At 43.3% G+C, this 17,323-nt stretch overlaps 1 protein-coding gene across 1 annotated transcript in view; it reads left to right on the top strand.

Annotated features, from left to right (window-relative positions):
* PAK1 (p21 (RAC1) activated kinase 1) overlaps window positions 1–17,323 on the top strand; it is a 121,364-nt gene that overhangs the window by 45,091 nt on the left and 58,950 nt on the right. Inside the window, 2 exon segments of the mRNA XM_043993208.1 lie at window positions 6,377–6,477; window positions 13,068–13,215. Coding sequence (XP_043849143.1) covers window positions 6,377–6,477; window positions 13,068–13,215 — 249 coding nt within the window.

The raw sequence follows: 17,323 nt of genomic DNA, 5'->3' as shown, positions 1-17,323 counted from the left end.
AAGTAGTAAGGGAGTGAGCAAGCCACAGCCAGAATCTCCTTGGCTGCTGGCTCTCAGCCTGGTGCTGGGGACGCCTGCCTGCCTCCCTCCTTTCTTTCCTTCCTTCCCTTCCTTCCTTCCTTCCTTCCTTCCTTCCTTCCTTCCTTCCTTCCTTCCTTCCTTCCTTCCTTCCTTCCTTCCTTCCTTCCTTCCTTCCTTCCTTCCTTCCTTCCTTCCTTCCTTCCTTCCTTCCTTCCTTCCTTCCTTCCTTCCTTCCTTCCTTCCTTCCTTCCTTCCTTCCTTCCTTCCTTCCTTCCTTCCTTCCTTCCTTCCTTCCTTCCTTCCTTCCTTCCTTCCTTCCCTTCTTTCCTTCCCTTCTTTCCTTCCCTTCTTTCCTTCCCTTCTTTCTCTTCTTTCCTCCCTGCATCTGAGAAGATAATCCAGAATCCAACTCTGGATCTTCCCTGTGGTGGGGACCTTCTCTTTTTCTGTAATCTGAGATCCTGATCAGAATGGTTTCCCCCTCTTCCTGCCTCTCTCCCCTTGTACTTTCAGCATCTTACAATTATTATCTCAGTCTATCCTCACAACAACCCTGGGAGGTTGGTGCTATTATTCCCATTTTGCAGTTGAGAAAGCTGAGGCAAACAGAGGTTGGATAAATGCCCAAGGCCACCCAGATAGGAAATCTGGGGCTGTATTTGAACACAGGTCTTCATGACTCCAGGCCCGTTGCTCCATCCACCACACCATGTAGCTTAGCACATACAAGATGCTTAATAAATGTTTACTGAGTGACTGGACATGTGATTTCAACATAACCTGAGATAAGGCTTGATGGGTACAGAAACCTGATCAAAAACAAGCCTTACCCCTTTTACCAGGCTGGTAGATCAGGGCCCTAATGTGGTGAGTTTATTTAGATTTTGGCAAAGTGTTGCACAGCGTATCTCATGATATTTTTGTGTAGAATATGGAGAGATGTGGGCTTAATGATAATCATTCAGGTGGATTGTTATTAACTGTTCCATGTAGAGGGCAACTATGTGGTACAATTGATAGAGTGCCGGACCTGGAATCAGGAAGACTCATTTTCCTAAGTTAAAATCCAGCCTCAGACATTTCCTAGCTGTGTGACCCTGGGCAAGTCACTTCACCTTGTATGCCTCAGTTTTCTCATCTGTAAAATGAGATGCAGAAGGGGAAATGGCAAACCACTCCAGTATCTTTGCTAAGAAAGTTCCAAATGAGCTCATGAACAGTCCGATGCGATAAGAGGAGTGAACAACATAAGTTCTGTGAAGTTTAGAGGGAGGTCTTTGGTGGATCACCCTGAGAGGATCTAGCCCTGGCCCTGACTCTTCTCTTAGCGATTAGGACGGATGCATAGATACTATGTTTGTCATGTCTCAGTCAATTTTTAAACATTTATTAAGTTCCTACTATGTTCCAGGCATTGAGCTGAGCACTGGAGGTCCAAAGACAGGTGATAGTCCCTGTTCTCAAGGTGCCCATGGTCTAATATAGGGAAGACAACATATAGACAACTATATTCAAACAATATATATCCAGGCTAACCTGGAGGGTCTCAGAGGGAAGGTATTGAGATTAAGGGGGATTGGGAAAGTCTTCCTTGTAAAAGGTTACAGGCACCACCAAGCTGAAGGGGATAGCTAACACTGGTTGCTGTGCAGGATCCAAGAAGGTATCCTGACAGGTTAGAACAGTAGCCTAAAGCTAATATATTTAATAGAGACAAATATAAAATCTTACAGTTGAGCTAAAAAAAAAAAATCACCTTCACAAGCACAAGATGAGGGGTATAAAACAATCGTAATGAAATATAAAGCAACCAGTTAGTTTGAAAAAGATCTGGGAGTCTTAGTGTATTATTATTATTATTATTATTATTATTATTATTATTATTATTATTATTACAGGGCAATGAAGGTTAAGTGACTTGCCCAGGGTCACATAGCTAGTAAGTATCAAATGGCTGAGGCCAGATTTGAACTCAGGTCCTCCTGAATCCAGGGCTGGTGCTTTATCCACTGCGCTACCTAGCTGCCCCTAGGTCTTAGTGTATTACAAACTTAGTATGTGTGAACATTGTGACATTGACAGCCATTTGTCATCAAGGTGGCTTTGAAAGAATTCTAGTATCTGAAAGTAAAGAGGTAATGGTTCTTCTTTACTCTGATCACATCTAAAATATTGGTTTCTATTCTGATTACCTCATTTTAGGATGGCTATTAATAACAGCTAGTATTTATACAGGTCCTTTTAGGTCTGCATAGCATTTTCTATATGTATCTCATTGGATCCTCACGATAAGCCTTTGAGGCAGGGGTTGTTATTTTACAGATGAGGCAACGTAAATAAGCTATAGACCAGTGATGTCAAACTCAGCTAGAAATGGGGGGTCACCAATCTGGATCCTTGTGGGCCGTATGTTGATTTAGGTTTTTTTTTTTGTTTGTTTGTTTTGCGGGGCAATGGGGGTTAAGTGACTTGTCCAAGGTCACACAGCTAGTAAGTGTCAAGTGTCTGAGGCCGGATTTGAACTCAGGAACTCCTGAATGCAGGGCCGGTGCTTTATCCACTGCACCACCTAGCTGCCCCCTTGATTTAGTTTTTTAATTGGAATATTAATTTTTATTTATTTAGTTAAATATTTCCCAGTTACATTTTTATCCAGTTAGGACAGCCCTGGGCAGTTGCTGTGATATTTGATACCTCTGCTTTGTAGTGTCTGGAGGAGGTCAGCCAAGATGGTGAAAGCCTTGGGCCCTGCCTCATGGCTCTGTGGCCATGCACATCTCCTTCTTGGGCCTCTTCATTTGTAAAATGCCATAATAACATACTGTGTGTATACATTTATATTTATATATACACACATATATAGTATATAATATGCACACAAATATATATTGGTGGTGTGACATGTGTGTAGATATAGATTTGTATGTGCATGTATGTATGTGTATAGTGTGTTCACATGTAAATTTGCATACATGTATATGTGCGTGCATATGTGTGTTGTGTGTGCACGTGTATAGATTTGTGTATGTGTATACATGTGTGTACTATAAATTCATCTGTGTACATATGTGCATGTATATTATATGTGCATATATAGGTTTGTGTGTGTATGTATATATGTGTACACATGTTTAGATTTGTATATGTGTATATGTATGTGCATGTGTATATGCTATAAATTTATGTGTGCATACATGTATAGATTTTTGTGTATGTGTATGCATGTCTACACATGTGTATGTATATTATATGTGTATGTATGTACTTAGAAGGGAATGGCAAAACCACTTCAGTCTCTTTGCCAAGAAGACCTCAGATGGGGTGATGGAGAGTCAGACATGACTGAAATGGTTCAACAACAACAACATTGTACTTATATGTGTATGTGCACACATTGGAAGAACCAAATAAGAGGATGGATGTCAAGTGTTTTGCCAATCTAAAAAGTGCCATGTAAATGGAAGCTGGTAGAAAGAGCTAAGGAGAATCAGGAGGCTATTGTTGATACCCACAGTTTAGAAATTCCATGAGGTGTCTTTTAGTTTTTGTTTTTGAGTAGATGTGGGAAGTCACCAATATCCCTTGACACTTTCCACAATTTGTCAGCTGTAGAGTTTGCCCAGGGTTGCCCAGTAGCCAGTGTATGTCAGGGGTAGGACTTAGATTTTTGAATAATTAGAGGGGGCAGCTAGGTGACGCAGTGGATAAAGCACCAGCTCTGGATTCAGGAGGACCTGAGTTCTAAAATGGCCTCAGACACTTGACACTTACTAGCTGTTTGACCCTGGGCAAGTCACTTAACCCTCATTGCCCTGCAAAAAAAAAAAGAAAAGAAAAGAAAAAAAGAAGAAAAAAATAATTTAGAGACAAAAAGAAAGAAAAGAAAAAAATTAGAAACATAAAGGACTTTAAAGGCTGTCAAGTCCAACTCTCTCATTTTAAGAAGGAAGAAACTGAGTCTGGGTCACCCAGCCAGTGTGTGTCAGGGGTAGGATTTGTACTCATGTCTTCCTGAATCCAGGGTCTGCTATGTATCCACCACACCACCCTGCTCTTTAATCTCCAAGTATATCAGAACTAATTATTTCTCCTTGGCAGATACTGTGACAAAATATTGGTGTCTGTCTTTGCAACCTAACTTTCTAGTGTGTAGATCGAGCATGTTTTACACATTAGTCACATTAATTAATGAATGACTGTTGCCTTTAGAAAGGCAGGTTGTTCACTTTGGGGAGGAGATTATATTCCTTTCCTTTTTCTCTTTCCCCTCTGAAAATCCCTCTTGTGGCTCAGAGAAAAGAAAACCCGGGGGAACGAGTGGCTGCCAGGCTCCTGCAGTGGGACCAGGACAAATGACATCATTTGAGTGTCCCTGGCCCTCCCTCTCTCCCTCCCACAGGCCGGAGATGAGAAGGGGCTTGGGACTGGGCCCAGGAAATGGGAGGAAGGAGGTCTGGCATTCCCCACAGCCTAAAATCAGAGGATTTGGAGTTAGAAGAGATCTTAGAGGCCATTCTGGTCTAAAGCCCCTATTTGATAGAGGAAGATTCTGAGGCCTGGGGGTGGGAGGGGAGTGACTTAATAATAATGATAGCTATGTAACCCCTGCTATGTGCCAGATGCTGTGCCAGGTGCTTCACAAGCATCTCATTTGATCTTCACAACTGAGGGAAATAGGGGCTATTATTACCCCCATTTTACAGTTGAGGAAACTGAGGCAGAGAGAAGGTAAGTGACTTAACCAGGGTCACAGAGCTAGTAAGTGGGCTAGGATTTGAACTCAGGTCTTCTCACTCCAGGCCCAGTGCTTTCTATCCACTATGCTGCCCCTGATTTTCAGAATAAGGTTGCATAAATTAAGGTACTTAAGATGACAAAGAGAACTAATGATATTAATGATATTAAAATATACTTATCAAAATATTAAAAAAAAATGAGTTAATGGACCTTAGATAAAGACCCTCCCCCCACTGCACCCCTTGATCAATACTAGCAAAAAGGCTCCGACTCAAAGTTCCCTATCTAGGTCTCTAGCCAATTAAAAACAAACCTGGAGAGAAGAGGACCCTATGCCACCGTCTACAACTGCAGCTATTCAGCTGTTTCATTATTTCCTTCCCTGAGAGGACCAAACCCAAAAGCAATATGGTACTGCAGAAAGAACACTGGATTTGAAGTCAAAGGACATTAGTTTGTTTCCTGGGTAAACTAGCTGTGTTAAGCTAGTATTAGGCCGTCCCCTTTGCTTCTGCCTGCCTCAGTTTCCTCATCTGTAAGATGGGGATAATAACACCTGCTTCCCAGGGTTGACATGAGGTGGGATCAGATGAGAGAATAATTGTAAAGCTCGTTGCACAGTGCCTTGCACATAGTAGGTGCACTTTTTTTTTCTTTCTTCCCTAAAAGCCTACCTGATAACATAGGTTTCCCACTCAGTTTTCAGGGGCTCCCCCTGCCTGCAGCAGGAGATCGAAACTCCTGCTCGACGTGGTACACATCGAGGCTTTGGGGTCAGAGAACCTTGGTTTTGGCTTGGGCTCTGCCTCTTGTTACCTGTGTGATCATGAGCTTGTCACTCGACTCTCTGGGTCTCACTTCCCTCATCGGTAAACTGGAAGGCTTAGATTACATAACCTCTGAATGGTTCCTTACAGCTATAAATCTCTGGTCTTGGTAAAGTCCCCCAAATATGGCTCCTACCTATTTTCCTTGCTATCTTTCAATGCTGCCTCTCCAGGCAAATGGGTCTCCTTACCTTCCCCTGAATGTTGCCCCTGCTTTCTGGCCCCCATGTCTTTACTCACTCTGCTTCTCTGTACAGGATGTCTAATGATCTTTGTTTGGTCCCTTTGTCTTTGCTCTTATGTTATTCTCTATGCCCAGAACATCTTCCTTCCCCCGTCTACATCTGTTAAAATCTTACCAGCTCTGGCGCCGCTGCCTCCAGGAAGTCTTCCTTGATTTTTCCCTTTGCAGTTGGAAGTGATGTCTCCTTTCTTTGTACCCATAGTTCTATATTCTCCCTCTCTTATGGTGCTAGCCACATTTCCCTTTGTAGTGTAATTCAAAGGATTAGACATAGAAGGTCATCTCTCCCATACTTCTTATCTGTCAGATGAGGCAACCGAGGCCTAGGTTGGTGAAGGTAATACAGGTAGTGAGTAGCAGAGCCTTTCAACCTGAGTTTTCTCACTCCACATCCATTATACGCCTCTGTGTCTCACCCCTCTACCAGACTACAAGCTCCCTCAGGGCATAACCTGCGTCTGGGTCATCTTTGTGGTGTGTATGATAAATACTGGTTCCCTCAATAATTTTCATATCATTCATTTCCTTTCTCCTTTTTCTCTCGCAGCCAATAAAAAGAAGGAGAAGGAACGGCCCGAGATTTCACTGCCTTCCGATTTTGAACACACGATTCACGTTGGGTTTGATGCTGTTACTGGGGAGTTCACGGTGAGTCCCAGGGAGGGACTGTTGAGTGCTGGCCCCTGACCAGTATCTTTCCTTTTTAAAAATTTTTTTAAATTTACCTATTTATTCATTCATTCATTCATTCATTTATTTATCTATTTATTTTTTGGTGAGGCATTTGGGGTTAAGTGACTTGCTTAAGTGACACAGCTAGTATCAATCGTCTGAGGCCGCATTTGAACTCAGGTCCTGAGTCCAGGGCTGGTGCTCTATCCACTGCACCACCTAGCTGCCTCCAGTGTCTTTCTTTACCTCATATCCCATTTGCTTATGTGGAAGCCTAAGGTTTCGTTTTGTTCAGCGTGGCCCTAGGAGACAGAACCAGGAACAACTGGTAGGAATTGTAGGGAGATGGATTTAGGTCCAATCTAAACAGGAAATCTCATGAACACTTAGGGGGCACAGAAGCAGAAGGGGCTGCCTCAGGGTCATGAGGCCCCCTTCCTTGGAAGTTTTAAAATAGGCTTGATGAAGGCTGATCTGTGACACTGGGGTTCAGAGGTGGCACTGGACAACCTCTGACTCTGAGGTCTCTTCCAAGTCAGAGACTCTGTGATTCTGTTACTAGCGGACAACCTCCTGAGACCAGGATAGAACCGACCTGTAGGGGGGAGATACAGAGCTGAGAAAAAATGTGGACCCTTGGTAGGTTGGAAAGAGTGTAGGACTTGGGGCCCAGAAGCCCTGGATTGGAGTCCCAGGTCTACCACTGTATTAGGCAGGCAAATCACTGTCTGTGCCTCGGTTTTCTTATATATACAATGGGGATATAAGTCCTGCCATACCTACCCCTTTGGACTGTTTTGAGATTTCCATGAAATAAGGGGGTATAAATAAACATTTTAACCTCTACCTCAGTTTCCTCATCTGTAAAATGGGGCTAATTATAGCACCTACCTCACAGGGTTATTGTGAGGATCAAATGAGATATTTGTAGAACTCTTAGCACAGTGCCTGGCCCAGAGTAGGTGCTAAATGGTGATGGTGGTGGTGGTGGTAATAAATAATAATAACAACAACAACTTTTTATTTTGTAAACACAAAGCACCATGTACATGTACATGAGGAGCAACTGCCTGGGTTTGGAATTAGGAAGAGCTGGGTTCAGGTCCTGCCTCTGATTGCATACTGGCTCAGAGGCCCTGGACAAGCTACTCTCCCTCTCAGCACTCTCAGCAACTTTCTAAGACTAAACATTACAGAATCAATCAATCAGTGAACATTTATTAAATGTCCACTGTGTGCTAAGCACTGCGCTAAGTGCTGGGCATACGAAAAGGGGCAAAAGACATCTCCTGCCCTCAAGGAGCTTACAATCTAAAGGAAGAGACAACAGGCAAACAAATATGTGTGTGTGTGTGTGTGTATATTTACACACACACACACGCACATATATATACATACAGACACATACACAAAGAAAGCCATATACAGGATAGAAGAGTTGCTGATATGCATTAGTGTTTCCTTAATGGTAGTTTCCCTATGTTAATGAAATCACAGGTCTGGAATAATTAATAATAATAATAATAATAGGTGATGGTAATATAGTTAACCCTTATACTAGTAACAACAACAACAGTGATGCCAGTTGGCACCATGATGAATCTTCTCTGGTACAATGGATGCCAACATCCTACATGTAGGGGGTATGTGGCAGGAGACCTCGAATTACTGGCTCTTAGGGTTTAGAGCTTGAAAAAGGACGTTGGAGGTCATCTAATCTGACCCCTTCTCTTTACAGGGGAGGAGACTGAGGCTCACAGAGGGATTATTTAAAGTCACACAGGCAATCAGTAATAGAATTTTAAATGACATTTTCTGATTCTCGATAGAGGGTTCTTTCTCCTGAGCCATGGAGACCAAAGTGAGTCAAAAACAGTCTTTTCCCAGGCTGCATGAACTTCCTGAAGGCCAGCTGGCCACTTCTTCCTGGTGAATGATCAATAACCGCCGTGCTTTCACTGTAATGGTCAGAGAGAGCTTGGTGGAGGAGGAACGACTAGACTGAGGTTGGCTTCAGAGGGTGGGGATGACTTGGGCTGTCAGACATTCCAGGCTTGGGCACTGGGTCTGGTGTGTGTGTGTGTGTGTGTGTGTGTGTGTGTGTGTGTGTGTGTACAGGAAGGGTATCTACCTTCTATCAAAGCCACCACCAACATTTCCTGATTAGGAGCTAGAATTCAGCTAAACTCAGGTTAACAGGGGCTTCTTTCCCTGGAATCTCAATTGGTTGATTTATTATAATTTATAATTATAATAATTATTATTATTATGGTGGGACAATGAGAGTTAAGTGGCTTGCCCAGGGTCACACAACTAGTAAATGTCAAGTGTCTGAGGCTGGATTTGAACTCAGATCCTCCTGAATCCAGGGCCAGTACTTTATCCACTTTGCCATCTAGCTACCCCCATTATTATTATTATTATTATTTTAAAGTATCAGCTTTAGGCAGAAGGAAGCAAATGTCTGCCATTCCATATAAGGGACTTAGTCAGAAAAGCCTTTTTTTTTTTTTTTTTTTTGGTGAGGCAATTGGGGTTAAGTGACTTGCCCAGGTCCACACAGCTAGTAAGTGTCAAGTGTCTGAAGTCAGATTTGAACTCAGGTCCTCCTGAATCCAGGGCTGGTGCTTTATCCACTGTGCCACCTAGCTGCCCCAGAAAAGCCATTTCTAAAGGGTGAACAAAGGGGCGGGAGGGGTCATTACACCTTCACCCTGTCTCCTACATCTATACCTGAAACCCCAAGAGTTATAGCTCTTGCTCAGAATGGGCACCGTGAAGTCAAGAGTGATTGTACACCCGCGAAATCAGAGCCAAAAGTGGGGTAGTATGGTAGAGTGGAAAGGGCACAGGGACCTGGCTTAGAATCCTAGCTCAGTCACTTTTATGACTTTGGGCAAGTGATTTAATCTTTCTGGGCCTAAAGTTTCCTAGTGTGTAAAATGAGGGGATCAGAGATGTCTAAGGTCCTTCCCAGCCCTAAATCTATGATTCTATGACTCTAGAAATGGGGGAAAAGAACATTAGAGTTGAAAGGGTCCTTCTTGTCGATCAGTGGGGTCCAACTCTTCATGACCCCATGGACCATAGCATGCCAATACTGTCCATGGGGTTTTCTTGGCAAACATATTGGAGTGGTTTGCCATTTCCTTCTCCAGTGGATTAAAACAAACAGAGGTTAAGTGACTTGCCCAGGGTCACACAGCCAGCAAGTGTCTGAGGCTGGATTTGAACTCAGGCTTTCCTGACTCTAGACCCAGCGCTCTATCCACTGAGCCACCTAGCTGTCTGAGAGGGTACTTAAGACTTAAAATATCAGAGCTGCAAGAGACCCGGGAACAGAGATAGAGAAAGCATTTATTAAACACTTACTATATACCAGACACTATACCTAGTGCTGAGGATATAAATAAAAGCATTCTAGATGTCTCCTGCCATCTAATGGAGGAAAACAGCACCAAAAGGGGAGAGAGAAAGGGGCTGGGTGGGTATGCATGATGGCACGGCTGAAATTCCTGGAGAAACTCAAAGGGAAAGGTGGAGGCATGAGTGCCTTCTTCAAGTATTTTTAGGACTGTCATGGGGAAGACTGATTAGACTTCTGCTTGGCCTCAGAGGACAGAAATAGGAGCAATGGGTGCAAAGTTCCTCGTGGCCGATTTTGTCCATGAGCCCAGGAAAAAAAAACAAAACTTTATAAAAGTAGAACAAGCTTCCTTCTATTGGAGGTCTTTAAATAGAAACAGAAGAGGGAGGGAGATAGATCGAGGGAGCATTTATTGATTGCCTACTCTGAGCTTATTAGTGGTTTAATAGAAGGGAGGGGATCCAGAGATTCTAGGATACACTGTGTTGTCTTGTGTGCTTTGAAGGGACCCACAGTTTCTTCCTTTATAATATTTTGCCAATGGGGTGTTAAAGGAAGTATTCTTATTTTAGGTAGAGGGACCTGCTAGGTGGTGCAGTGGCTAGAGCACTAGGCTTGAAATCAGGAAGTCATCTTTGTAAATTCAAATCCAGCCTCAGACACTTATTAGCTGTGTGACCCTGGTCAAGTCACCTAACCCCATTTGCCTTCGTTTCCTCATCTGTCAAATGAGCTGGAGAAGGAAATGGCAAATCACTCCAGTATCTCTGCCAAGAAAACCCCACATTGGGGTCAACAAAAAAAGAGGGTGTGTCCGTGTGGACCCAAGTCATTCCTCTTGAGGACCCTTAAAATTCAGAAACTCCAATTCAGGGATGGTCCCTCCAATGAATGAAGTAGAAATGATTTCTGTAACCAGAATTGAAACAGAAAGAGATTTTTGGCTCACCCTCCTGTAACCGGGGAAGTACATTCATCAAAACAACAAGAAAGTTAGCTCACATTTTAATAATTTACAGACCACTTTCTTATTAATGATCAGTGGATCTGTGCAACTCAGGCCTTTTGATTGCAAGCCCCAGTGGTCTTTGCTTTTCCTAGAGTTGCCTTTCATATTGTATATTCAGAGCAATACTTAAGTGAGATCCATATCTGAAATGCAGTCAGAGTGCAGACTGTGGAAAGACATGTGGATTGTAATGGTCAGAGAGAGACAGAGACAGAGAGAGACAGAGACAGAGAGAGAGAGAGAGAGAGAGAGAGAGAGAGAGAGAGAGAGAGAGAGAGAGAGAGAGAGAGAGAGCGCTTGGTGGAGGAGGGTGGGGATGAACTGAATTGTCAGACATTCCAGGAATCAGGGAAGGGCAATTATATGAACTAAGGCACTGAGTCTGGTGTGTGTGTACGTGTGTGTGTGCATGGTGTGCTCATTCATGTGTGTATGGGAGGGGTGATCAGTTTTGGTGATGGGGGTAGCATGCCTGTCTGAAGGAATGTGAGATGACACTGGGTAACTCTGGATGTAGCAAGATCTTGAAGGACCTCAAAAATCAGGCTGGAGAGGTGATCATGGTTTCTTCTGGATCTGGCAGCGAGGTGGTACAGTGGGTAGAGCGCTGGGCCTGGAGTCAGGAAGACTCATCTTCATGAGTTCATATCCAGCCTCAGACACTTAACTAGCTTTGTGATCCTGGGCAAGTCACTTCACCCTGTTTGCCTCAGTTTCCTCATCTGTAAAATGAGCCAGAGAGGGGAATGGCAGACCACTCCAGTATCTCTGTCAAGAAAACCCCAAATGGAGTCACGAAGAGTTGGACTTGATGGAACAACAACACTAATGAACTGGGTCCTTTGTGTCTCAAGGGGAGCATTGGCCCTAAAATGAAGAGAATGTCTGTGCTAGACCCAGCAGGACCCAGAGCCATCAACGGGGAGTGGTGGGAGCCTGGAATCTCAGAGTTGAATCATGGGTCATAACTTGTACCTGAACACCAACTCTTTCTATATCCCACAGAAATGTTCATTCTTCTAACACTTCTAGGCAGGTAATTAACTCAGTGCCTAAATGAGATCAACAGTAAAGAGCTTGGAAGGAACTTTATAGATTATCTTGTTCAGCTCCTTCATTTTACTAATAAGGAAACTGAGAACCCAGAAAGATTATATGGCTTGTGCAGGGTCACATGAAGTAGGAAGATTCAGAGCTGGGATTTGAACCCAGGTCCTCTGAAATCCAATGCTCTTTCCACTACGTTGTATGCCTTTCACCCAAATGCTTTAAGAGTCACAAAACTCTTTCCTCATCTTACCTCTGACAAGGATGATGATTTTGGTAAGTTAGGTACAATGGGTAGTGCTCAGCTGGGTGGTACCATAGTACACAGAGCACTGGTCCTGGAGTCAAGAAAAACTGAGTTCAAATTTAGTCTCAGGCACTCCCTAGCTGTGTGACCCTGGGCAAGTCACTTAACCCTCGTTGTCCTGCTAATCAATCAATCAATTACACACACAGTAAATTGGAGTAGTTTTAGAGGGAAATCTGGTGCTCTCCTGGTGAAAATCCTTCCATTGTGGGAAAGCACTGTTTTTAGAAAGTTTTTCCTTATATCAGACATCTTTGTTTCTGGTAACGTCCACCTGTTATTCCCAGACTTTTCCTCTTTGGCCATATCAGTCTAATACAGCTTCCGTGTGTAAGCTTATGAAATACTTGAAGGTACCGATCTTACATTTTATTTTCTTCAGCCTAAGCATTCAGCATTATCTTCAGTACCCTCATGTCTGGTCACCCTTCTTTAAGGGAGGAAAGAAGATGACCAGTACTTGAGTCTAAAAATACACTGGCAGCTATAATAACTGTGACAGCCTTTCACTCTCTCCCTCTTAAAAAAAAAGTTTTATTAATGATCTTTTTAAAAACTTGCTGCTGGGGTGCAGTGGTCCTGGATTCAGGAGGACCTGAGTTCAAATCCAGCCTCAGACACCTAACACTTACTAGCTGTGTGACCCTGGGTAAGTCACTTAACCCTCATTGCCCCGCAAAAACCAAACCAAACCAAAACAACAACAACCAAAAAACCACTTGCTTCTGTCACTTACCAATGAATTCCTTCTCCTTCCCCAAAATTCCTTCTCCTTCCCTTCTAACAGAAAGGTAGAGTTAAAACAAATCAATGAATCCTGCCAACCTCTCTTGTAGGGGATGCCAGAACAGTGGGCTCGCTTGCTGCAGACGTCCAACATCACCAAATCTGAGCAGAAGAAAAACCCCCAGGCTGTGCTTGATGTGTTGGAATTCTACAACTCCAAGAAAACCTCCAACAGCCAAAAGTATATGAGTTTTACAGGTAGGTTTTGACAGTTGTGTGAAGGGTGGTTTGGAGAAGGGAGATACCATCTAAATCACAGTAGATCAGAATAAGAGGTGATGAGGGTTTGAATGATGTTGAATTAAGGGGGAAAACATTTAAAGTGCTTAGTATAGTCCAAGCAGTAAGCTCTTTACTGGTAATACAAATAGAAAAAGTGAGATAGTCCCTGACCAGAAGGAGATCACTTTTTTTTTTTTTTAAGTCCAGCTTCAGGGAGGATGGAATGGGCCAGAAATCCTAAAAATCGAGCAACGGGGTAGTGCTGGTGGCCTTTAGATTACATTAGTAGACCAGATGCTAGTAATTTGTAGGATACAAAAGTAGGATAGATTATAAGGCCTGCAAAGGTCTACTTCAGATCTTTCATCTCACCAGAAGGAAGAGTGTTGGTTACTCCTCTATCATCCATGTCATGTGAGTTATCAACCAGCACAAATGGGGTCTGGGTGGCACAGGTGGGGAAGAAGGAGGAGGAGGAAGGTCAGAGGGAAGGATACCTCTGCTAGTGAAGGTGGGGTGGGGATCTTGGGTGGGTTCTTGGCTAGCCCATGGCTCAGGGATGGGCCCAATGGGAATAGAAGATAAGGGGAGAGTTGGGTAGCTAGGTGGTGCAGTGGATATAAAGCACCAGTCCTGGATTCAGGAGGGCCTGAGTTCAAATCCAGCCTCAGACACTTGACACTAGCTGTGTGACCCTGGGCAAGTCACTTAACCCCCACTGCCCCTCAAAAAAAAAAAAGACAAGGGGAGAAGGATGCCCCCAGTGGTGTGGTAGCCATTGGAGTGGAATGGAGGAGACAGATACAAGAAATACAATTAAGGTTGAATTAGCAGGACTTGATTGGATAAGTAGAGGATACAGAAGGGGAAACCTGAGGATTGGGAGGATGGCTTTGCCATCAATAGAAATAGTGGGGGGGCAGCTAGATGACGCAGTGGATAGAACACTGGCCCTGGAGTCAGGAGTACCTGAGTTCAAATCCAGCCTGAGACACTTGACACTAGCTGTGTGACCCTGGGCAAGTCACTTAACCCCAATTGCCTCACTAAAAAAAAAAAAAATAGAAATAGGGAAGGTGAGAAGAGGGACACGTATAGAGGAAAGGATGAACTCTGCCTGGGACATGTTGGGTTTGTGGTGCTGGCAGAACATCCTGGTGGGGGATATTTAGTAGGTAACTAGAGATGATAATTGAATGGGAAAAGGAGGACAGATATGGAACGATAGCTTGAGGGCATGGGAATGTAGTGGATTGTCTAGGGAGAGAGAATAGAGAAAGGTAGAGAAAGCTGAGAACAGAGCCTTAGGGGATACTTGCACTTCCTCGGGAGGCCAAGAGGTAGAGCCAGACTGAGAGAACTGTGTCACAGAAGACAAAGGGAGGAGAGGAGATGAAGTCAAGTTAAGAGCTTGTTATGTGTTGGGCACTGTGCTAAGTAATGGGGATATAAATAAAAGCAAAAGCATTCAGTCCATAAACATTTATTAAGCACCTGCTGGTGCCAGGCACTGTGCTAAGTAATGGGGATATAAATAAAAGCAAAAGCAATCAGTCCATAAACATATATTAAGCACCTGCTGGTGCCAGGCACTGTGCTAAGCACCAGGGATACAACAAGTGGCAAAAGACAACCCCTTCCCTCAAGGAGTTTATAATCTAATGGGGAGACAACATGTAAACAACCATGTCCATACAAGATAAACACAAGGTGACTTAGGGAAAGCACCAGCATTGAGGGGAATGGGAAAGGCTTCTTGCAGGTGGGATTTTAGCTGGGATTTGAAGGAAGCCAGGGAAGCCAAGAGACAGGTATGAGATGGGGCAGAATTTCAGGCATTCAGATGGAAGAGGTGCAGTCTCTGACACTGAAGAGAAGTCAAGGAGAATTAGAACTGAGAGAAGCCATGAGATGATCTAGAAGTCATTGGTAACTTTGGAGAGGGAAGTTTCAGTAGAGTAGTGGTGGATAGAAGCCTAAATGGTAAAGGTTTGAGGAGCCATTAGCTGTCAAGGAAGCATATACAACAGAGAGTTTATAGAAGTCAGAGGGAGGAGAGAGACAGAACACCAGCTTCAGACAGGTGACAGGCAGATCATGGGGAGCTTTTTCTTTTCTTTTTTTTGGTGAGGCAATTGGGGTTAAGTGACTTGCCCAGGGTCACACAGCTAGTACGTGTTAAGTGTCTGAAGTCGGATTGATTGATGTGGCAAGGCCACCTCAGAAGAAGAGGTGAGATCAAGTGAGTTTGGAGGGCTTAGCTTTTGTTTTGTTTTTTGTTTGTTTGTGTGGGTTTTTTTTTTTTTTGGGTGAGGTAATTGGAGTTAAGTGACTTGCCCAGGGTCACACGGCTAGTAAGTGTGAAGTGTCCTAGGCCGTATCTGAACTCAGCTCCTCCTGAATCCAGAGCCAGTGCTCTATCCACTGCACCACCTAGCTGCCCCGAGGGCATATCTTTTAACTGAGAAGAGGGAACAGCCATTTTATTAGGCTAGGATCTTATCTAATCCCTTCATTTTACATTCAGGAGTCAGTGGTTGGAGTGACTTGGCCCAGGTCACTCAGTGAGTTAGTATTAGTGTAATCTGATTTTAGAATTTTAGAGCTAGAATAATTTGCTTTTATCTGCATTCCGAAGGACCCCATAGGTTTCCTGCAAATGTGACTGATAAGCAAAGTTTCTCATGTGTGCGCAGAGGCATACAACTAGGTATGTTAGCTAACAAGAGCATACAGATGGACAATACTGAGACCTTGCAGTTGTAGAAGCTTCTAGGCATTGTTGAATATCAAAATATAGTTTTTATATCTGCCTGTTTCCTACAAACAGATAAGAGAAATTAATCTTTAATCTCTCCTACAAAATTAATAAACAGATCAGAGAAATTTTAATCTTATAATATCTCCTACAAAACAGATCAGAGACAGACAGAAAAACACATAATGCCAATTTCATTTTGTCCCAAGAAGAAACATAACATGATCATGTTGGAGACCCCCCTCCTCAGAAGAGAGCTCAGAGATTTTCTCCTTCTAAGGGTTTTTAAGGTTTCTTTGCCCATGGGTTACAGGGCGTTGTCAGTTTCAACAGTATGATACAGAAGCAAAGACAGTTTAACAATTCAGATATAACAGGTATGAAAGAAATGATGATAAGATTACAGGATTCCAAAAAAAGGGTTTGCAAAGGATGAGGATGTTGAGATGTCACCATGAGATAGGGACTTACTATCCTGGGGGAAAAGAAGTCACTAGGTAGGGTCTTTTATCTGGTAGCTATCTGGGTTCAGTTTGGAGTTCAGTTGAAGGACATTTTGATTCCTATTAATCCGGGGTTTCATAAAAAATACTTTTGGATAAGAAGGCTCCTCTATCAAATCCAGGTGATCCATATAGTCGTATTGACAGTATTTTTCAAAGTGCCTTCAAATATTTTTTTCTTTGGAGGAGGAGGTGGGGGCGGGGGGGTCAGGGGACAGTGCCTTGTAATGGGAAGAATCCTGGATTAGGATTTGGAAGATGTGGATTTGAGTCTCGGTTTACTATCTGTCTGACTCCAGGCAGTTTTCTTTGAATCTCAGTTTCCTCCTTTGTAAACTGGGAATAATATTCTACTTCCCAGGGCCATTGAGATAATGGATAATGAAAGAGATAATGGATCTAAGGAATTTACATAAAGCACCTTATACAAGGGAGGAATTGTTATTATTTGATATTCCAAATGAGCTGGACAGGTCAGTTATTATCATGTTCCTGTCCACATGATAGACTAGGAACCTGAGGCACAGAGTGGTTAAGTGACTTACGCAAAGTCATACAGATCATAACTAAAGGAAAAGTTGGACATTAAACTTAGTCCTCCTTGCTTTTAACATCCATCCCTTCTTTAACACCATGCTAAGACCTATACCAGGGAACCATGGTGGATTAGAGTTGGAAGAGACTTCAGAGATCATTAAGGTTCTCCTTGGGATTCCTCTTTCCTGAGTAGAGTTTGTTCTTTTCCCTGTAAGGTGCCTTTGAGATGCTAGCATCTGTGGAAAAACCCAGCCCTGATGGGCTGTTGCTGCGGGGACAAATATTA

The sequence above is a fragment of the Dromiciops gliroides genome, chromosome 3 (genome assembly GCF_019393635.1).
Source record: "Dromiciops gliroides isolate mDroGli1 chromosome 3, mDroGli1.pri, whole genome shotgun sequence".
Classification (NCBI taxonomy): domain Eukaryota; kingdom Metazoa; phylum Chordata; class Mammalia; order Microbiotheria; family Microbiotheriidae; genus Dromiciops; species Dromiciops gliroides.
This window is presented reverse-complemented; position numbering and strand designations above follow the sequence as displayed.